General features: G+C 42.0%; 1 protein-coding gene and 1 long non-coding RNA gene across 2 annotated transcripts in view; one reads left to right on the forward strand and one right to left on the reverse strand.

Annotated features, from left to right (window-relative positions):
- Positions 1-2,871, forward strand: part of LOC109290997 — an 11,140-nt gene extending 8,269 nt beyond the window's left edge. The window contains exon 3 of the long non-coding RNA XR_002095728.1: positions 2,708-2,871. This is a non-coding gene — a long non-coding RNA (uncharacterized LOC109290997). The remainder of the gene's footprint in view (positions 1-2,707) is intronic.
- The window catches only part of DDX21 (DExD-box helicase 21), a 68,220-nt gene that overhangs the window by 34,601 nt on the left and 9,836 nt on the right, over positions 1-23,783 (reverse strand). The window contains exons 3-7 of the mRNA XM_019507850.1: positions 23,003-23,181; positions 19,503-19,620; positions 17,009-17,194; positions 15,830-15,975; positions 15,181-15,330 (exon numbers count right to left, since the gene is read on the reverse strand). Of these exons, the coding sequence (XP_019363395.1) occupies positions 15,181-15,330; positions 15,830-15,975; positions 17,009-17,194; positions 19,503-19,620; positions 23,003-23,181 (779 nt within the window). The remainder of the gene's footprint in view (positions 1-15,180; positions 15,331-15,829; positions 15,976-17,008; positions 17,195-19,502; positions 19,621-23,002; positions 23,182-23,783) is intronic.

Here is a 23,783-nt window from a genome sequence, read left to right on the forward strand (position 1 = left end):
AGTGCAGATCCATTCAGGAATGAATGCCTCAGCATAGAGCCGAAGCAGCAGAAGTCTTACAGAACAGCCCCCATAGTAAAGGAACCAATTCCTCCCCTCTCCCTCCCTAAGATACAGAAGTGCAGCTAAAAAAGGAGATGAAAAAGCCACTTCATGCTTCTGGCCAACACACTAGTTTGGAATAGAACTAATCCCATTTCAGGACACTGAATTAGTGCTTAGTTTGGGGTATGAGAAGCATGGGGGGAGCAATTCATGAAGAAAAAGCAGAGAGGTAGTTAGGCAGAAGGCAGGGCAGTATGACACCTTAGAGCAGGGATGGGCAAAATATGGCCTGCGGGCCAGATCCAGCCCAAAGGATTTTATCTAGCCTGCAATGGCCCCACCTGCCCCAGGCATGGGAGACAGCCTGACTCATGGCATGTGCTGCTGATCTCACTGGCACCAGGCACACAGTGGGGCTGGGGCAGCACAGCAACCAGACTCTGCTTCCTAGTTGCTGGCAGTGGCAGCCAGAAGCATCACTACAGCTAGACCTGGACCTGCTGCCCAGGTACCCTGGTCCATCCATTCTGCACCCACTGCCAGGTGTCAGATGGAACAGGTAGGTGGAGACTGGCCTGGGACCCACATGGGCACAGTGTGCTTGGCTGGGTGGATGGGATGGGGCCATGGGTGGATGGGGAGTGGCACCAGAGTCAGACAGGTGGGTCTGGGGTCAGGATCACAGGGCAGTGACAATGCACCCAGGCAGAGACACAATCTGCTGCCTGCACATCCCTGTGATGGGCACCAGTTCCACAGGGGTGTGCTGGGAGCGGATCATGGCTCAGCCCTGGGCCTGGGCCCCTTCATTGTCACTGTCCTGCAAGTCTGGCCCTGACCATCCACCCCACTCCCCACCTGTCCACAGCCCCACCCCATCCACCAGGTCAAGCACCTTTTCTACAGGGGTCCTGGGTTGGTCTCTATGGAGACGCCAGGGCAGGATTACTGAGTGATCACAATGTGGAGCCAGGCCCCACAGCCAAGTCACTTACAGAGTTTTGGTGAGCAGCTGGGGGCCAGGAGAGGGTGGGTGCTGATCCAGCCCTCAAGTGCTCACCAATACTCCCAAGTGGTCTTCCAGCCCAAATAATTGCCTCTCCCGTCTTAGAGACTAACTAGTTCAGAGAGGCGCAAGCTTTTTTAGGCTGCAACCTACTTCATGAGATGCTACAAATCAATTTTTTCAGAGCTCAGAGGTACTAAACAGAAAGGAATAACGTAATTTAAATACATAAAATAGGGAAACAGAGAGGATAGAAGGGAACACTACTGAGAGAGCAAGCAAAAGTACATAGTAGGAAAGATCTGTATTTAGAGAGCCCAAATAGATAGCATCCAGAGTTCATTCACTTGCTCCTTTACCACAATCACATATGCCACCACCTGCTTATAGTGTCCCTCTGCTGTTTTCATTGGACAAAAAGGGCAGTCACTGTATGGAAAAAAAAAGGATACTAACGATGTAAATTCTAGAAAGACAAAAACCTGTGGCAGGGGACTTTAACCTCCCTAGACAGGCCATCACTGACTTCAGAGCAGCTGTTCTGAAACAGCAAAACTTTAAAAGAAAAAACAGTAATTTGAATGCTGAACTGCAGGACACATCATCCACAGACTGGACTGTTTTAATTATGATCTCAATGGAGACTTTGTATTCTTATTCAATTACCTGAACTAGTTGTTATAACCCCTATGTCCCTCAATGGGTTAACTGCTTTATTTACCATTTTTGATTTCTTCAACCTGCATTCACCTTTCTCCCCTTTCCCTCATCCTTTGTATTTGAATAACTTTATTCCTTCCTACTTAGTACGCCTTCTCTCCACAAGTCTGTTAACAAAGTAGGCTGTGTAGCCTACTAATTGCTTATGACCCTCTGAACAAATTAGTCTTTAACACTGGTCAGAAACATTTTCTGGCTGTGGGTTGGAATAGCTCAGCTCAGATCCAAGGTGGGCTGGCACTAGAACCCAACTGTCACTGCTTGTCCCCCATTGTCCAGCTGTGGCACAGCACAGGAAAGCTTTCCACCGCTTAGCTACAGCATGGTGTCAGCAAAGCCCACAAAATGCCACCAATGCCCACAAATGCTTCCAAGACCCCAGGTCAATGGGCCATATCCAATGGCTCTGGCTATAAGTTGCTGAACCCTGATCTATAAACCCTACCCTGCCATCTGAACGAGATTAGTAAAATGAAAGCAGCCCAGTGTACCGGAAGAAATAACAGCTGCAGCAAATCTGATTTCAGAAGTTTTTGGAGAGACCAAAGACCACTGCATTTTAGCAAGCAGATTGACTGGAGAAGCTGAAGCAAACCAAGGAAAGTTCCACATTAATTTGTTAACAGAGACTGTAGTGTAAGAAGTAGAACTAAACAAGGTGAAAAAAAACAAACAAAAAAATCAAAACCTGATTTGATCAAAGGAAAAACAGATTTCATATCACATTTATTGGAGGAATTTGTTTTAAATTCAGGGTGAAGGAAAGTTATGGTAGGAATTGTTTTTCATTGTGATTGTAAGTATTAAGTTTGGCTATGGAGTTCAGTCCAGCAAAAGTGACAGAGAAAGGAGGCAAATCTATGTTATGAAAGCGTTTGGGATCTCCTGCTATAAATTTAAGAACTCTACTGAAATAAGTACCTGTATTTCTCGTAGATCTGAAGCAAGAATATCAAAACATACACCCTAAAAAGAGAGTAATTTCAGTATCAGTTTGTTACATACAACACTGAAACAAAACAAAGCAGTACTATATTGCAGGCAATTGTGCAGAGCCAAGTTTAACTTGAAGATATAAAAATTCTACATTTGGAAAAAAACAAAAAAAAATCAACAAGTTATGGAGCAACACATCATACTTTGCTCATCTACAGAAGCTATCACTTCCTTAGCTGCATGTTCATGGTTTTTTCTCCTGCAAAGCCATTTTCTTCCATGTGTATTTCCATCTTTGCCAATAAATATACTGCTCTTCATTTCCTGAACTGTTCTGCACCATCTTTCGCAAGACTTGGCTTGTACATTCTTTTGGACATATTGTTTTAATCCAAGAAAAGAAAAGGATTGATAAATGTACAATGGGTAAAAACATTTAGATTTAGAATAGAAACCTCCTGGATTTCAGGTTCAGGAAGGGCTTAATCTGACAGACAGGCCAGTTGGGCTAAACAGGATTTCAAGTAATAATCAGCCATCCAAAAGTGATTCAGAGGGTGTGCGTTACCAGTTATAGGTAAGGAAAGCCACGTGCATACAACACTTGCCCACACTGTTCAGAGCATTATTTTGTAGGCAGCTGTCACACCAAGCAGGGGTACTAAAATCCAATGTAGACAACATCAAACATTACTAGAAAGAAAAAAAAAAAAATCACATCTGAAAAGGAAAAAAATTGAAAAATAGCTTAGGAGAGAGAGAATAATATGCTCTACTATTGTAAGTATCCTGAAAAGGGACTTAAAACTGGAAGTTCCCAAAATGAAATTGGTAAATTGTATATGAATTTCACAACTGTTAACATTTTCAGAAAATTAAATATTAGAAGAATGGGGTTTACATACTTTTCTTCAAAAGTCTGCAAACCAAAAATTCATTACAATACACTTCTACTTTAAGGATAAAAATACTTACAAATAGAAGACAGACCCAATTACTAATTGCTCTTTTACTTAAAATCAAACTATTTTAAAGAGCTGGGTCTATACATACTCATGTCATTCACACATTTTAAGCCTTAAAAGAGAAAGTTTCTGTTAACTGCTGTGACCCATAAAAACAGAAATATTGGAACTGACTAATTACTAGATAGCAAACACTGTAAAGTGCACAACGTATACCTGTAGACACAAAAAAATTATAATCTTGCACATTATACAGGTATTACGTTTAACAAAAATGTCAAGTGATTTCAGAAATGACTACTGTCTTCTTCAAGAACCCTGTTATACACTTACACAAATCACAGAACAGTGCCCATTACTTATAGTAATATATGTGCCTTTTAAGGATTTAAAATTAAAAGTACATTGTCTAATGTCATTGCAGTGACTTCACTGATCACTGAGTGCAACATTGTTAGGCTGGTAATTACCCATCTGAGCCCTCTTAGAACTGGAGATCTAAATCAGTGGTTCTCAAGCTTTTTTGTATGACGGACCCAAATGTAAACACTGATGGCCAGTGCTGACCCAGTGGCCCTCACTTCCAACCCACTGCCCCCAACCTCCATGCCCCAAGCCCCTGGTGTGTGGGGCAGGAGGTGAGCATATGGGGGCAGGGGCAGGGGCATGCCCCTGCCCCCAAGTAGCCCCTTGCAGGATGGAACTCTGCCAGCCTGCAAGGAAAAGGCTGTGGTTTCCCATGTTTTTCTCCTTTAAGGGAAAATCCATTTTTTCAGTTTGTGACCCTTTCATATATTCTTGCAACCCACTTTTGGGTCATGACCTATGGGTTGAGGAACACTGATCTAGATGATAATGCTTTAAAATGGTTGTCAACAACTTTCTGGAGCTGCAGGCTGAAACAACCCAGCTCAAGTCCAAGGCAGGCAGGTGTTCTGACCTGGCTGCCACATTTTCTCTGTCACTGCTTCTCAATGGCACCTCCCTCACCCCTTCAGTTTCAGCATGGGCTCAGCTCCCACCCATGACCGGCACAAGCTAAGGTCCCCACTGCTGAGGACTGCCCTGCCCTCCAGGTCTGCAGACCAGATCCAGTCCACAGGCCATATGTTCAGAGGCAATTAGTTTTCTCTCCTGCTATAAAGAAGTCCACAACCTTAAGAGTTCAGTATGATAAACTATGAAAATAGGATTTTCAATCTTACCATCCTTCCCTTGATAAAACACAGTCTGTGCACCTTCCTATCAATATCAATACCCAGCTGTTCTCTCAGTCCACGCCAAACATAGCTTATATTATTTATTTCTTCTGAGCTTTGCAGTATCATTGTAACAAATCCCTGTAGAATAAAAGGTAGAACATGGAACATACTCTAATAATAATTTCACAGCAGTATATTCACTGCAAATTAATCAATATGCATCAATAACTTGCATATTCATGATTTACAGAAAGTTAGAAAATAAATACAGTAAAATCCCTGTTACGTGGCACAAGTGGGCAATGAGGGGTGCCAGGTACCTAAAAATGTCATTTACTTGAGGCTGGCAGTTTTCAGAGTTCCCCCCACCAGCTCCTGGTCAGCTGGAAATTCCAGTTAATAGTGTGTTCCGGTTACTCAAATGCTGGATAACAGGGATTTTACTGTACTTTAGAAGGGGTTGCTTAAGTAGACATCTTAGAAGTGATGATGAAGATGAAAACAGGAAAGTTTTCTACTACCAGCCTTTTCAAATTAAGAAAAAAGCATTACACGCATAAAGCTTGCAATAGTCATTTCCTATGTCTTTTACAATTAAATTAAGAAAGATAAACATATCCTTTATAGAGTTATACACACAATCCAACTAGAATAGCAGATGACAGGCGCCTCTCCGCAACTCCCTGAAATTTATCATCTTAAAAGATACTGTCTCCAAGAAAAATGTCACATAATCCTTCAAGTTTAAAATGTCCACTCTTGACACTGGGGCATGCTAATATTTGTAGCCAAAGGGCCACAACTCCAAAGTTGAGGGATAGTCATAACAACTTATTTTTCCAAATCTTCTGACACTTAGAGAAGTAATTAGCTCTCTTAGTATTAAGTCAGAATATAGGACAGGATAGCAATCTGAGAGTTAACTTAGACTGAGTTATGGTCTTGAAGATGCCACTCTGCCCTGCTTTTTATTAGGTAGGTTAAATTCAATCTCAGGGTTGGTATTACTACTGCACAGGGAGAGCTCTGGCCATATGTTAAAAAGAGAAACTACTAGGGTTTTCAGCCAGACCCAACACCTTCTATATTCCACCTGGAAATCAAGAGGCAGCCAGTGCAGATTCTAGAGCACTTTATTAGTGCTATGGTCTTACAGCAAGATACCCTTTTAAGTAAGTGACTACCTTCTGCCCCAGGTTTTGCTGGAGATCAAGTGTAATCCCACACAGCATTTTAAATCCAATCTTATTAAGAAATGAGAATAGCAAGGCATGCATCCAAGAGAGACTACCTAAACCCATGTTAAAAAACAAAACAAAATAAAATAAAATAGCTTTCCCAGTCTAACTGTTACTATGTGAGCATCAAGGATCCTAGTTTTCTGTTTAAAAATTGCAAATTCTCTGATAAAAACTACTAAAATCTATGTTTTTCCACAACTAAAATGAAACACTACTATATATACACATATCAATTTCACACAATGTTTTATTGATACATTTACAATTTAAAAATAATCTGGAATCCTATCAGTACTGCAATTATAATAAAATAAATTCTAAATATCTACATATTTTGGTGCTTGACAAAAAAACAACAAAACAAAACAAATTATCAGGGAAAAATCAGAACTCCCACTACCCACTTTGCTCACCAGGACACAGGTCCAGCTGCAGCTGTCCTCCCCCTGCTGTTTGCGGCACTGAGCAACACTGATATACCAGTACCCTGCCCCTACCCATGTTGGTGGTGCCCCTCACTCACAAGACAGTCCCACCTCCAGCCCTGCCAGTGCCCCTCTCCCCCAACCTACAGCCCCCCACCCTCCCCAACCCAGTCCATGCTGGTGTCCCTCACTCCCAACCAACAGCCCCCTCCCTGCCAACCTGCAATCCCCTGGTTCTACCAGTGCCCCTCACTTGCAACCTACAGTCTACCACCTCCTCTGGAACATGCTAGTGCCCTGCAATCCCAAACCACAGACCCCGCCACCCCCCAGGTGCTCCTCACTCCCAAGCCACAGTCCCCCCAGCCTTGCCAGTGCCCCTCACTCCCAGTTTGCAGCCTCCTTCTCCCCCCCCACACTGCCAGAGGAGCCCCCTGGCTGCCCATCCCACCTGGGCCAGAGCACAGCAGCTGCAGTGGCTCTGACTTGTGCGGGCAGCGGTATAGCAAGTGTGACCCCAGCACAAGCTGGAGGGAAGAGTGGAGGCCTATGGCATCTGCCGTCCTGGATTGGGTCTTCTGTGCTATGCCAGGCAGCTTAGCCATGTGGGTCCACCTCGCCCATGGGCAGCATCTCCAGGCTGGCCCACCCTTGTGAGCAGGAGCACTGGCCCCATGCCACCAACCTGGCTAAGCAGCTCCCTCCTACCCCAAAGGGCCTCCTACCCCACTGGAGGGACAGTGTCCCCCCCACCCCATAACCCTGCCCTGCTCAGCCCATGCCCAGACACCTTCGCTCAGCACTGGCAGGCATCTGCCCCACCTTACACACCCATCCCCACCGCACAGCCTTGCTATACCCCTTCCTCCCTACCCCATAGCCCCCTGGACAGTCCCCAAGCCCCAGGCCTCCAACCCCCATAGACTTGCCTGCATTCAGCTTCCAGGGCTGCTTCCACCACCCAGCCTGGCAGCATGCCAGCCATATCTGTGTGCGCGCGCACATGCACTTGGTGCCCTTTGCCTCCACATGCCCCAAGCAGCTCCTTGAAGACTGGAATGCCAGGGGAAACCCACTATTTCCTGTGATTTTCTCCTTTAAATAGAGGAAAATCCCCATTTTTCTGCAGCAAATGGAAAACCTGGGTCCCTGGTGAGCATACAGTAGTAGGACTACCATAAGACCATCCAGTTATTAACTTGTCTGCAGTTCATAATTTGCCTGCCATTCCCAAGAGAGTGAATATATACCACAACCCAAGTGTTTAGTCCAATGTGGACATCATTGCAGTTCTCTGGACTGAGCCTCAACCATCTTTTTCACCTAGACTCACTACGTTATATGGATGAAATTAGTGCACACCCTCTGTGTTACGACGAAAACAAGTGTGAACTGGCACACAAATCCAAGCTTCCTTTAGTGACCCTTTTATACCACCAAATAATGTTAAATAGGTGGGAATCAAGGCAGGTTTGGCCTTAAACTATTATAGAACTTTCCTTCTCTACACTCAAAATATCTAAGGGAGCCCAACTAATAAAATCAGATATCTGATCTTCATAGTCCAGAGGAAATAAGCCAAGTGAACAGAAGTGAACTGGGCTTTGTTAAATGTCAAATTGTTTGTTTATACACACACTGTGTATTAAACCACACCCATTTGCAATTTTATTTCAGGTTAGATTATTCACTTGAAAAATTAACCGAGTTAAAAAAGCATTCGTTCATACATATTATATATATGTCTTAGTCCATCTGTCCGTAACACTCTTGGAGCACTCCGATTGGTTGTCTCAGCAGCCAATCATAATGCTTACTGAAACAACCAGCGTGCTCTGCATAGAGAGACACAGACAGATTGCCAGACACTGGAGGGGCGTGCAGCCAGATGTGGAGCAGCAAGGCGGGGCAGTGGGTGGTGGCAGCCACCCACCACTCTGCACTGGGAGCAGGGGATGCACAGCCAGATGCAGAGCGGCAGCAGTGCAGGCTGGTAGCTGGCATGCAAGCTATGCCCCCACCTGCACGGTCATTCTTGACAAGCAATTAGCTAGTTTTCTTTGCCAACATACAGTTTAATTCATGAGTGGCTGAAGCTACTTGTCCTAAAAACATGGAGGGGGTGACTAGAAAAATTTCAGTTAACTAAATCGAGTTAATTCTTGGAGTTTCAGGGGCCCAATCCTGCAGGGGAATCCCCAAGGTATGCAGAATTGGGCCTCTGAAGCCCTGGAAACACCTGCACAGGATAGCTGAGAAGCAGGCTGCCCACATGCTCCTGCTTTAAAAAACAGATATCTGCCACAAAACAACAGCACAAATTTATACTAGAATTTATGCAAATTTATACCCAGAAGTGGAAAATGACAGCTTCTACATTAAATAAATTCTAGATTAATTGATCTAATGAGAGAAATAAAACGCTTGATGATAAGGGAGCAAACAAGTGATTAAACTGCTTGACCAAGAGAGTGCATACACACACTTAAAACATTCAACCAGCAATTCAGTGAGAGGGGAAAAATATCTGACCCCCCAATCCAGGCAGGGATGGAGGCACGGAGAGAAATACGAGAGAGTGAGAGTGAGAAGTGGGGGGAATGGGACATGTTCAATCCTGGGGTGGGGGGAGAGAGAAGCCACTCTATCCCAAAGTGGGGAAGTGGGGTAGCCGCTCGATCCTGTGGTTACTCATCCTGCCCTAGGCAGTTCCAGATCAGTATGTCAGTCTTACAGACAAAGACCAACTATAACCATAAACTGTATTAGTGTTTTTAACTCAAGTAAAGACCAGATTTCTTTTAGACGGACTACAGTTTTAGAATGGGCAGTATCTGGCACCATTTTTATGCCTTTTTTGAAGACAGGGTCAAGTTTCTCAGATATTTTAGTTCTAAAACTTCCAAAAAGTTATAAACTAAATATTCTTACCACATCTGAATTGAGTAAAGAACGCTGTTCAATGGAAGTAGCTCCAGAAATATGGGCTAGTGCTGCAGCCAGGGCTTCAACTGCTCCCTTTTCTTCTATTAGCCATCGAGCAGACTCTTTGAAATAATCAACAGCCGTTTGAGGAACAGAATCCAGACACCTAAAGCAAGAATGTTATTTATCAAGAGGCAAGAGACAAATTTAAAACACTGAAATACTGGGGCTCTGTAACAGAAGAAAAAAATGCAAGGGGATCCAAACTTGATTAGATGGAGATCAGTGAATAATTTATATCCAAGCCAACACGGACTGACACTGGAAAGAAGTCAAATGACACAGGAGGATGATCCATTATCACTGAACGTACCTGATTGCATCTTTGCTGGAAGCCTTTATTATATCTGTTGCAGTGGGAACCCCCACACGCTTAAAAGTAATTCCCTAAAATTAACAAAAAAAAGGAAAGAAGGGAGTTACATGATCCAATTTATTTATTAAAAGGATTGACTCAATGTATATGCTACCCTTAACACAGGTTCAGGGCAACTTACAATAAGATAACAGAATAAATTTACAAAATAGGAAAATGACAAGAGAACAAAACAACTTTAAAAGCCCAACTAGTGTTGAAATTCATCAAAATTTCATCTTCCCAAGCCAAAATACCTGGAATATTCAATCCATTTCAGAGCTTTCCATTATCAGGCCAGAGTACCATCATTAAAAAAAAAGGAGCTAGCAGGGCTTATTATAAATTGAGGGGGGTGTATATTCCTTAAAGTATTTCAAACCTTATTTAAGGGGACCCTTAAAAAGGGGCAGAATTAAATACTAAGAAATAATATTAATGAATTATTATTCATTGTGTATTTTACTTGCAACCCAGCTGGCCCAAACTTGACCAGTCAGTTTCACTCTTTCCAAGCAGTTAATTAAGTGCACATAAGGGCGTATAAGAATGCTGCAGCATTTAGTACTCAAGTCACTACCAGAGTCCCCATAATTATTTAAAAGAATGTTTGTTTTTATTATAATTCTATTAAAATTATGCTTCAATAAAGCTTATATATAAAATGTGCATTTTGAGCCTGTGTATTTATTTTATCAAGTAATGTGGCATGCAGAAATTCTAAAGCTTTTTTATTACATGGGAAACCATGTTTCCCCATTTGCAGAAGAACACCCAGAATTGTGCCTCAGGAAACAAGGAAACTTTAGTAGGTGCTTCTCAGGGTTTCAGGGACCCAATCCTGCAGAGGAATCCCCAAGATGTACAGGATCAGGCCCCCTGAAACCCTGCACTGGGTGGCTGAAAAGCAGGCTGCCCACATATTCCTGCCTTAAAAATCAGATATCTGCCACAAAAAAAACAGCACAAATGTATAGTACTTTTTTTGCAGCCACAAATTTGGGCAGTTGTGGCAACATGACAAAGGGCATAGATGTCTGTTAGGTTTTGCTTTGTGCTGTCATAAAAATATTTATGGTAGTACACAGGCAATACCAGTTTGAACCTTAGAAATACTGGCTCTGGCAAGGGTGGGAGAAGGGAGGAGAAGAGAAGTGGCTGTGGAAAAGAGGCATTCAAAAATTTGACTTTTACTTTTTAAAACAAGGCTGGCAATAGTTACTAAAACCATAATCTGGCTTACCAGTAATTGAACCCTGCTCCCCCCACCACCCAACTTAATATAAAACCTTTTTTTTCCCCTGTAAATACCATGGGGGGGGAGGAGGGGGAAAGAGAGCAGGGATATGGGGGCAGTGTTTTTAAAGTCTGTTCAGGAATGATACTTACTTCCTGTTCCTAGATATGCAGACAGGCAATACAGTGCTATGTAGTACTGGTGCACAAACTTCAACTCCTTTTAATGGCCAATAGAAAGTTGTTTTGATATTAATTTAAATATTTTCTAACCTAACCACGTGCTTTGCTCAAAGCAAGTACAGTAAATTGCCACAAGCCTTTATAGGGAATGATAGCATCTAAATCTAACAAATACAATGGACCAAAAGTAAAAGTAACCCACTGAAATGTAAGGGCCTGTGACATGCAGATCAGAACTGAATGAACTTTTGGCCTTAAGCTTAATAAATCTATTACTCTCTTTTAACATTGTTTTGAAAATAACCCTCTCCTCCCCCCAAGCAGAAAACAGTAAGTAGGGGAGTGGGAACCAAGCTTAAAGATACACTTTATTAAAGTATATGCCATTACACAGCCTTTATAAAGAACATTGAAAGTGTTTCACCCTTAGTGTCCTAAATTTTATGGGCTTGAAAGCATATTGTAACTAATGTTTTCTCATTGATTATTAAGCCTATCTTATAGAAGACCATATACTAATTGCACAAATGTTTTTGACAAAGTTATTTTAGTTAAAAAAAAGATGACAAATCAACTTTAACTGAAAGGATACTTATCACTGTATCCTTTATGACAACCCAGTTAGTACATTGTTATATATTAGGGTAGCTTGCAAAACCCTTACATTACTACGTATTCGTGACTAAAAGAAAATCATGCTGTACCGCTTTCTGTTCCACATATCTGAGTTGATATTCTTCCTTCGGCTGATAAAAGCAAATGCAAATCCCAGTCCGTACAGCTCGACCTGTCCGTCCTGAACGATGAATATAGGACTCTACATCCTTTAAAATAAAAGCAAAAAATAAGAAGTGTTTGATTCAGTTGTTACTGCCGTAAAGTTTCACAGACCCTATTATAATATTACTTGGGTGTAATATACTGTCTGAAAATTATTTTAAATTATTTATTTAAAACAAGTTTCCAGAATTCCTCCTAAAACCTCTATGAAATAATGCTTAGAGATGATGTGACATACCTTTGTTAACAAGGTACCACTACTACTCCAATTTCAGCATAAGGCAACCAAATGTACAGATTTGCTGCTGTATCTTTATGCAAACTTAAGTGTTGCAAACATTACATGCTTATCACAATGCAATAAATTCCCAAAGGAGTAAGCATGTTCTTGACAGAACTCAATACACCCTTCTCTTTGTATCCTCCTGAATTTCTCTAGCTCTTTCCATTGGGCTCTCCTTCCCATCCAATGGCAGCACCAGTCATTCTACTCTACAGTTTTCCCAAATCCCTTTCAAAGTATCACCACTCATTGCTTTGGGGAGAAGTGTAATGCAGAGGTTCCAGACAAAGTGACTGGTAAGAGCAGCATTCTGAGAAGAGGATTTCCCAGCATCTACTTCTGATGCATTCTAAGTTGCATTTTGATTGAAAGACCATCTCTGGTAAACAGAAGCTTCCTTACAAACCAACTTTAATGCTAGCAAGTTTAATAGGACTTCGTTACTTTATTACATGAAAACTAACTGAAAGACTGCATTATAAAAGATACCCAACATATCCATCTTTTACCTTTGGTGGTGAACCTTGTACAACCAGGTCAACTTCAGGGATATCTAAGCCACGAGCAGCCACATTGGTTGCAACAAGAACTTTAAATGCACCATTTCTAAAGCCTTTCAATGTTATCTCCCTTTGTTTCTGAGGAATGTCACCATGCAATGACTGGCAATCCTGTAAAACAATATGACACCATTCAGAAAGGCAGTAAGAAACAGTTTTGTGCATCATGCTACAGGAAGAATACTGAAGAACTGAAATGTTTTAGATTTATTACAAAAATGTTATACTTCCAAAATATAGCTTCTACATAGTGCTTTAATCCACATATCTCAGCACTTTACAAAAATGGGGAAGCATTATCCCCAATTTCCAGAATGAAGCTGAAACAAGCCACATTGCACCACTGCCAGACTTGAAAACAGAACCCATATCCCAGCTTCCAGCCCAATGCCCTAGGAATAGTATATGTTGCTTCTCAAAACAAATCCCATCTCTAATATCATGCTATCCACGCTATTATACAACCACTGTCACTTAACTTCCTTTTGCAAGATGCACATAACCATCTGTCCCATTCAGAAGCAGGATAAATGTAAGTTTTAAAGGATCAAAATGGAAATTATTTTTAAGAGCTTAAATAGATAGTTTAAAACTTTAATCATAAGCCAGAAAAAATTCTCTCATTATAAACACTCAAAATTAATATAAGTTCCATATTAGAAAGAGATTCTCTTCTTCCTAAAACACTGTCAAATGCATATGTGGTCAGTTTCCATTCCGTCTTTCACCTAGAAGCAGATGCAGCTGATTATAAAGTCACAAACAGAAGGCTCAAAAACAGGCACAGGACTGCCTTTCCCCCTCCATCCCCCAATTTTTTTTTGGCCATGCTTTCAAGTAGGAGTGTTTTACATATAAGGCCTACATGCTGGAGCTAGGCCACGGAGCCACTCTCTCCAGCCAGCTGGACTATTAGTGTTGTCAGGGTGAAGTGACCTGCTGCAGAGCAAGGACTGGTTGCCCTCTGGCTGGTGGCCAGTTGTAACTACCACAGACCTACCATCCTGGCCACCAGCCCTCGTGCTGTGCCTGCTGCTGGAGGTGGAGCTGGAGCTGCTATGGCATGGGACACAGTGGCAGCTGCTCCAGCTCTAGTACAGAGCACATGGTGGGATCAGGAGCTGAAGCTGCTATGGCAGCTTCCTAATGACCCCATCTGAGTCTGAGTGCAGCCAGGGACACAAGGAGAGTTTGATACCCCTCTTTTAAAAGGATGATCTATAGAGGGAATGGATGTATAGTTCATCAACAAGCTTAGATATCAAGATATTAATGACTATATATTTTTGTCCCCTTTTCTTACTTGCCAAGACCAGAGTTTTGCATTTCTCTGCAACAGATGATATCACAGATAACATCAACAGCAACACAGAATAAGGCTCCATGCTGAGGATTTAGCTATTAGTGAGGTCATCTAATAGTGCAGAAGAAACACCCTCCTGAACAGAAATGTGGTGGGTAAAAGCTTCTTCCTTTCCCCTAAAAGCAGAAGAATATACTGTTTTCTAGTCTCAGAGTAACCTATCTGATCAAGGAAGAACACTGACAGTCACACAATGATCTGGACTAAGATCAAGGGATCTACTACTGTAATACTTGCTAGCATCTGGCACAAATATCATGGTGACTTGCTAGTGTACTGTCTCCCACACCCCAAACAGTATCAAGTGCCTTCAGTTAGCCTCAGGCTTCATAAGTACTGTGGCATAAGTCTCAGAAATAAGAGTCAAAGGCTACATTGTATGTGGAATTTGAACTCCTTGAGAAAGGAGACAATAGTACTAATAAAGCAGACATACATTTTAGAATTTGACAAGACATGTATCTCATTCACTGACTTAAATTATCATAGGGCAGAAATTGCCATCATGCTAACTCTTAGTAATTGCTAGCCTGCAAATATGTAATCATCACCGTAATCCCAGAACTGAGGGAGACAAAAAGACAGATTTAACTTGTAAAAGTTTCACCTCATGTCTATGTTTTATCCAAGGAAAAACTATATTCTTAACACCACCACCACTACCAACCGTCTTTGTCCAATCCAAATAAGAGCAAAGTAGGGAAGCCGAACATTACACATATGCAATGCTTTACCAGCGGGCTGATCTTGTGGGTGCCTTTTGGGTAACTTATACCAAAATTCTGAATCAATGACAACTCAAAAGATGCTTGCAGATTTAGTGAGGATAGGTTGATTACTACCCCTATGTTGAAAGGGGCTACACACTATCTTGGTAAGATAGCAGACAACGTACCTGTTTAATTGAGGCATTGAGAGCCAGTTCATTTGCCTCCTTTTTGGTCTCACAAAAGACTATGGTCCGTCCATGACTCCCACTGTAGACCTGAATGACATCCCCAATAACTGCTTCTTTTTGAGTCCAGTGGCATTCTATAGCCAAATGCTGTCAGAGACACAATCTGGTATTCAGCTTATATTAAAAACACTTAAAATTACAGCTTTAGAAGTGTACAATTGAAGGGGTAGAATCTAAAAATTGAACACTGTTATAAAGATGTTTTTCCTCAAGCATGAAATTTTGAATAATGGAAAATCATATTACTAAAACATGGATGGCAAAACAGTAACGTGTGGATCCCTTCTGTCCACAAGGATAAAACTAAAATCAAATTAAAATAAGCATGGGCAAAATAAGTATACTGCAAACAAGTTTCCCCAGGTAGGGAATTCATAGATCTTCCCTGAAACTATCACACAGGCAGAATTCTCTCTGTTTGCTAGAGTTGCATGAAAATTTTTATGAAGCAGATGACCAGAATTCACAGATCAACTCTAAAATGTATGGATTTTCAAATTCAATCCTTAAAAAACAAATAAAATACACCTATTACATGCAAAAGAAAGGGGATAGAAAACATGCCATATTAAAAAAAGTTACTTACTTCTACAGTTGTAGCTGCTTTTTGAGTCCTCTTCCCAATTAGATCAATCTGTTCATATCGGGATTTCATGTATTTCTTAGCCACATCATATACCCAATTTGGGCAAGTGGCAGAAAACAGGAGCGTCTGAGGGTTATCTTCTGAATCTTAAAAACATACAAGAACCCATTTAAAAATCTTACTATCTAAATCCTAGAGGATCACATTAGCTCTAGGGGAAAATATTAAGGCCTAAATTCAGTTACTTAAAATATGAAAGACTACAGAAAGCATTCAGACTTTGGAAGTCTATGGATGGAAAAATAAAATATAGCATAATGTTTTCTTTACTGCTTTCTTCTTCCCAGCCTTCTCAAATGGTCACACTTGAGCCAAACTTCAAGTGAGCAGACTTGAACATACCTCCGTTTGAAGTCAACAATACCCATGTTACCAAAGACAAGGATCTATTACTTAAGGAACACAGAGCATTTTTGCCTTCGTCCTCATCTCAAAGTTACAACCCCTTTGATCAAGAAGTACAACTCCATTTATTTATAATATGTCTGAACTAGGTCACTATACCAATCCTGAAATACATGATTTTAAAAGCTAAACTATCATTAGTATCTCTTCTTTTAAATTGCAAAAAACAAAAAAAAAACCCCAAAACTCAAAAAACATTAGCAAAATCCACTAAAGAAATACCATTAATAAAAGCTATTACTCCCTAAAGAGATGCCATTAATAAAAAGCTATTTCAATGTTCATAAACAAAACATTTGTGCTAATCCCAATACAAGAAAGTAAAAAATAAAATACAAAACACCCAACCCTTCAGAGGAAAGATTTATCTTCACTATTAAAAAGGAAGAAGCTTCCAATGTTCTTGCCTGGGAGTTCCAACCATTCATTATTTCAGCTTAGGAAAGGGTGCCAGGGAAAGTTGCTTACTGTCCACTAGCAGATGGATTTCAAGCAGGTTGGCATCTTCTCTATTCTGAAGAATCTGTGAATGACTTCTAGTTTGATATCAAATTACCCAGATAGACATCTATGGTAGGTTTTCTCTAGCACTCTCCTTCACCCCACACCCACCTCAATTTACAGGTTTTAGGAATTCTAATTCAACCATCTGATTTTAGTGGACTAATTATTATTACTGTATTCCCAACTACTTGCTTCAAAGTCTGAAATTACCCTTTTTGTACGCAACTCGTAAAATGTCCTCCACTTGTTCAGCAAATCCCATGTCCAACATTTGGTCAACTTCATCCAAAACAACATGCTTAAGTTTGCAAAGTTCCAGCTTGCCATTCTGAAGGTGGTCTTTGATTCGACCTGGGGTCCCTACCAAGATGTCAATGCCGCTTCTAATTAAGTCAACTGAAAACAGCAAGATAGGAAAGGACAGGACAGGACATTTAGATACCAGCAATTTCAGTTACAGTGAAGAACTTGACAACTTTATTTTATTGCGCTGGTACTACTACACAAATACACAATCTGTATGACAGACTAATATGGACACCTGAAAAATAAAAGGAAAAGCTCATGAAATTGTGTCATAAATTTGTTTTCTTTTTACTTTATTTGGGAAATAAACAAAAATATCAGAAGAAGTAGCAGAGAATGAAAAAAAGATGATAAAAGGGTAGGCAGCAGCCTCAATGATCTTATTGCACAAGATTTTTTCCTCCACTCCCAAACTAAATTCTGGTTGCCTTTACAGTATGACAGCCAGTGACCCCATGCCTCAGGGCTCTGCTGGTAACCAGACAGAGTGGCAGCAGGCAAAATATGGCCCATGGGCCACATTAGGTGCACCAGGTTATTCTATCCGGCCAGCGAGGCCCCTAACATTTTTAGAAAATTAATATTCATCTGCCCCAGCAACCTGTCAAAGCAGATAAGAGAGGGGCAGTAGGACCCAGAGGGAGCCCCAGCAGGACTGAACAGCCCAGCCTTGCCCCCACCCCAGCCATTTCACTCCCTTCCTGCCCCTGCCCTGCTCCAGCACCAGGTGGCTGCCGGCTGCAGCTGCATTGCTGGACTGGGAGCACGGGGCCGTACATGCGTGTGCAGGCAGGGAGAATGTGTGTGTGTGTTCACAGGCCGAGCCCCACATGTACATCCCACTATACACATGCACCCACACCCCCCCTTGTACTGACATACACACAGACCGCCCCCCCACCTCCCCTCACACACCACAGGCACCCATCCCCCACAAGCCCCATATGTACCCACACTCCACATATCCACACCCACAGCCCCCACAACAAACCTATACCCACCCCCGCAACATACAAGAGTAAGACTTCATTTTAAGCTACTGTGCAATCATCTCTATGTACACTACACAAACACATGTAAATAAAGACAAAAATATTTTTTTAAACCAAATTAATGAATGTTGTAGATGTTCCCTTTTTAGAATATAATTTGTTATTTTTCTGGTTCCGAGATGACAAAATCTCCCTCCTCAAGGGGAGGGATTCCTTGTGGCAAAGGTCAGGGGTTAGGGGGGCAGGATTTCTGGTCACAAGATGGTGACCAGGGACAGGGCTACCCATGCAGCCCTTGGCAGCCTGCTGAAACTCAGTAAGCAGCCCTTCACCTGAAATAATTGCCCACCCCCAAGATAGTAGCATTAAATGAGGAGGGATTCCTTCCAGGCTCTATCTTGGGCAGAGGGAAGGAGAAGGGGCCTGGTGTCACGTTTCTCTGAGGCACTGAACACTGACCACAACTAAAGCTGAGCACTTTTGACTGAGGTACATCACTGATCCCTACTCTCTGCGACTATTAATCCCATCTATGATATACAGTCCACTGACAGTGAAGCCCTTATCAGTGATCACATGAATTATCCTTATTTATGGTCATCAAGATATCAACTGGGTGACCTATCAATAGAGCTTTTCCTCCACTCATTTTGTTTTTTTTTTTAAACAAAAAATGTTCGTCTACAACTGAAAACAGTAGCAAATATCCATTGATAGCTTAAAGATGTAGTGTTTTCTACGTATAGATTTACTTTACAAAAATTTCAAATGTGTTATTTACAAAATATCAGACACAGTACTGTTTCCATATACCCATATATTATTCATTCCAATGTCTTCTCTTTAACACCCAGATTTTGTGGATGAAGTTCCAAACCTGTGAGAAAGGCAGGAAGCCATGCATTTTACTAAAGACCCTCTTGTTTTTCTACCACACAAAGATCCAAATTAAGACATAGGGGGGCATTTTTACACATACAGTTTCATGCTCTGACATGCCAGGGAGCAGACTTGATTAATCGAGTGTGCTCTGCACATGAGCTGATGTGCACATACAATTGCATGCAGTGTAGCACAAAGTGACAAAATGCACATCAGCATGCAGAAAATGGCAGCAGCATGCTTGAGCTAAAACACCTGCAATGTGTTTTAATTCAAAAGCATGCTACTGCCATTTTCTGCATGCTGATACACATTTTGCCACTTACACACCTGCATGCGATGCAGCGCTGAACATTTCAAAAAAAAGCACCTGGCACTGCAACACAAGCTTGTGTACAAAAGCCCAGAGAGCCTCCTTCACAAGTTGGAAAGACTGATTAAAATAATCTATTTGAAGACAGACAACTGTATTTCTCAACCACATTAGTCAATCTGCTTTTTACTCGGTCACAAGTCTCACTTACTTTGCCCATTATATGAAGTTCCTCCATAAAAGCAAGCAACAGTGAGTTTCCTTGTGATGTCCTTAAAGTCGTTGGCTACTTGGTTTGCCAGCTCTCTGGTTGGGGTAAGAACTAGCACCTAGGCAGGAGGAAACAGTTAAAACAGACGCACCCTCTCTTGACTTCTACTGAGAAGGCGTAAGCAGCTTTCAAAATTAGGTCTATATATTTACATTTCTTTTATAATAGTGTTACAGGTTTGAACCAAGTGGTATTTAAACACAAAATCACAGAAACATTCAAGATTCTTGTGCCTTCACCGAATCATAATGAAGTCACTTCTTGTTCAGCTAAAACATTGCTACCTTTGAGGCAAGTGACAGCACAACCCATTTCAAATGTGATAAATAGCATTTACTTACCCATTTCAAACTGTGGCTCTTCAAGATGTTATCCAAATGGATTCCACTCCAGATGAGCACATGAGTGCAGGACTGGAGTCTCTGAATACCAGTGTCTACTGGGACTATTCATATACCTATAATGCTGCCTCACGCTCTGTATCAGGACATACAAAGTAGAGTTGCTCTAACAGTCCCTCAGTCCCTTGCAAAAAATCCTGCACCCTCCAAAAACAGGAATGAAGAGTGGATTGTATGACCCACCCTGACATCCTGAAGAACCAGAGTTCCCATAAAGCAAGTAACCATTGTGTCAATGAGGATCCCACCATACGTGATGGGCAAGGAGTGTCCCAATTGGACGGTGGATCTGAAGCATTTTAAACATATGTATTTTAAGCAAATCCATAGCTGCATTCCTAACCTGATATCTGACTTAGCTGTTAGATCAAGGGCATAATGCTTAAGGGCACTGAGTTCAGCAAGTTTTTCCATTCTGACACTTCACAAGTTTTCGAATACCTTAATATTTCTTCAGAATGTAGGAAACACTGCTTGTATTTTGTACAGTAAGCTTGGATATTTGGAACCACTACCAAAAGATCAGGGTTTTAGGAAAGCCCTGTAACAAAATGGCCCCTAAAGGTTTGATATAGCCATAAACAGGCAAGACTGCCTGAAAGATGTTTTCTGACCAGTTGTATACCCACTTTGGAGTAATTTCATTTAGACAGTATTTTCTTTGTTTTCTTATAAGAATGTCATGTGAAACTGCATCAAAAGCCTTCCTGAAGTCAAGACACCTACTGCTTTCCCCCATCCAGTAAGCTAGTTAGTTACGTTGAACAAGAAAATTAGTTTGACATCTGTTCTTGACAAATGAATACTGGTGGCTGCTCATCACTTCATTACCCTTAAGAAACCTACAGACTGATTGAATAATCTGTTCTAGTAACATTGTGGTATCAAAGTTAGGCTGCATGATCTTCTTCTGGTCCGCTACCCATAACCAATGTTAGGTTAAGTTTCCCTCTCACTGACACTCCACAATTTCTCTAAAGTAACTGTTAGAGGTGGCTGTTTGGAGGTGGCTTCAGCTAGTATCATTAGTACTCCAGGCTAAGTCTTATACACCCCTCTAATTTGAACACATGTAGACCCAGAAGTTCATAAAGGGATAAAGGCAAGAATTTTTCCTTCATCCTCTTAATATTGTTAAGCATTGAGTAAAAACTGAACTGTTGCACAGACCGAAGCAAGGCCCTTTTTCAGCTTTCCCCATAATATCTGTTGTTTTTTCACCTTTCCCGTAGCTAGTAGACCTATACTTACTTTAGGCCCCCTCTTCACATTACAAGTATTGTGCAATTACCCATTTAATTGAACAATTACATTAAGACCAGCTACATATGCAAAGTAGCTATCACACCATAAAAGCTCCAACCAGCTATACTGTTAGACTTTGAAAACGTGTACTTAACTTTATAGCTGGTTGCTATTAAGCTTTAAAAATCTGCATGTGTAGCAGGGTCTCTCCTGCAGCTGGGAGCAGCCCCGTCTGCTCAAAAGGATCCCAGCCTCAGAGGCCATGCCCAGCTGGGGCTGCGATTCCCGCAACTAAAGGGACTTTCAGCCCCAGCAGCTGCTGACTCTGGGTCTGAGCAGCATGTGGACCCAGTCTCACAGCTGCAGACACTGGATGCCAGACACCAGTTGGGTCCCAGCCCCTGGGGGCACAGATGCCCTACAGCTGCATGAAACCCCTGGGCCTGGAGAATTGCAGCAGCTGCAATCCCCCAGTCCCAGGGGTGCATGGGACACCTCTGTGACTGGGAGCCCCTCAACTGAGGAGGCTCCCATCTGTGGAAGCTTGCTTCTTGCAGTGCAGGAGAAGCCTGGGATCAGGCTCCCCCTGCACCAGTAATGGAATCTAATGCATGATCCACACAATTGCACCTCCTGCCATGCACACATAGCGTGGCATGAAGTGCAATTAGTGTGAATCATGCATTAGATCCCATCATGTTTTTACCTGTACACATACAGGGAGGTCTTAGTCTTCCCCTTGCTTTGAATACATTTACAAGAACCTTTGCTTGCTACCTTCTCTCTCATTTTAGTTGCAAATTATTTTGTGTGTAAACCTTTCTAGTTTGTCCCCACACACTTATGCTGTTCCTAGTTTAAGTGCAGATTCTTCCAGCGGGATGTCCGCCAGTACCATGAATGACTGATACACTTTGACACTGGTGCTTGTACAGTTGATGACACTAGTGAAATTGATACCAGTACATTTTGAGTTATTACCAAGACTACAGCTGGTTCCACTTGACTACTATTTGTTTCTGAATGGGCCTTAATGGGCTTATTCCAAAAGGACTGCTTCAGCCTCCCTGTGTAGATACCAAGCTGTACCTGGAGCTTGTGCCTCTCTGTTCAAACGTCCTTTATTGGTTTTTAACTTGGTGTCAAGGCTCTTTTCTCAACACTTATAAGTTGCTGACATTGGTTTTTATTGTCATGTCCCTGCTGCAAAGGCACACATTTCTTCTGTACCAGCTGGTTCACAAACAAGTTTCTTCAAGGTCCAAAGTGACCTTAGACTGCTCTAACAAGCAGAGGTTAACAGAAGGATCCCATGATCAAATTCATGAAAAGTGCGCCAGTCTGGTACATGTCTACATGGTTTGTACAAAAGTTATCTGCTCTGGCAGTCTGCCAAAAGAATCAGAAGATAAGATGAACAGGATTTGTAGCCCAAGAATTTCAAATCAACCATCAGGGAAAAAGGACTTAATGGCCCTGCACAGGGACACATGTATAGGTTCCAAACTACAGATAGCAAACACTAAGTAGAAGCAGGTTGAATACCTCCTGTTTCAACTGTGAAAACAATGCAGCTGCCCTTGCATTCCACGTGAATGCCAAAAGGGCAGGAGCCACAGGGTACAATTGCAGTCCCAGACACTGCTGTTCAAAAGGCTCCAGTCTCAAATGCATTTTGCACCTGCAGTAGGATCCACACTGACACAAGCTTGAAGAAAACTGGAATCAACATGACAAAGAAACATAGTAAGCATTATCTTAGAATATAGTAACTCTCATGTAACGTTCTGTTACCTTTGGACTTCGGCCTCTTCTTCTCTCCTGGGTGTCTCCTTGAAGCTTTTCAATCAAGGGAATAGCAAAAGAGAATGTTTTCCCAGTTCCAGTCCATGCTTGAGCTATGACATCTTTGCCGTCATATATAGGATAGAAGGTCTTTACTTGCACAGGAAACAGGTATGATACACCTCGAGCTGAGGGGGGAAAAAGTTGCAATGAGTTCATGAGTACAACTACATGAATTTCAACAGAACATCACATGCCATCTCCAGGAAATAACATAAAAACACAAACAGGACCACATCACTGTCTTCACCCCTTTACTTAATCTTAAAAGCAGTTTTGGAACTGGACTTTAATTTACAGCCAGTCCTGAGACTTACAACACAACTGGTTCCTAAAAAGTGTGTGTTAAGTCGAAACATTGTAACTCAGAACAAATTTTCCCCATAGGAACAGTGTTACAAATGGGGGACTGGTTTACCAGGGTTGGTCAATACTGCATGCAGCTGGTAAGTGGTGGAGTAGGGGGCAGAGCGATATTTCCCACAGTGAGGGAGGGGCTGGAGCAAGGGCTGCCCAGCTGGGGCCAGGCAGGCTCAGGCAAGTGGGGGTGTGACAGCTCCCACCACTGTACTGCTCATCTGGCAGCTCAACCAGCAGTTCCCACTGCTAGCCCAGGAGGTCATGGGGGGGGGGGGCGCATGGCCCCAGACTTGCCTGGGGTGGGGCAGGCAGGGCCAGGGCTGCACCAGGCTGCAGAGCAGCAGAGGCTATGGCAAATTTTCAGGTGGCT

Source organism: Gavialis gangeticus, unplaced genomic scaffold, assembly GCF_001723915.1.
Source record: "Gavialis gangeticus isolate Ggan-Ray unplaced genomic scaffold, GavGan_comp1, whole genome shotgun sequence".
NCBI lineage: Eukaryota > Metazoa > Chordata > Crocodylia > Gavialidae > Gavialis > Gavialis gangeticus.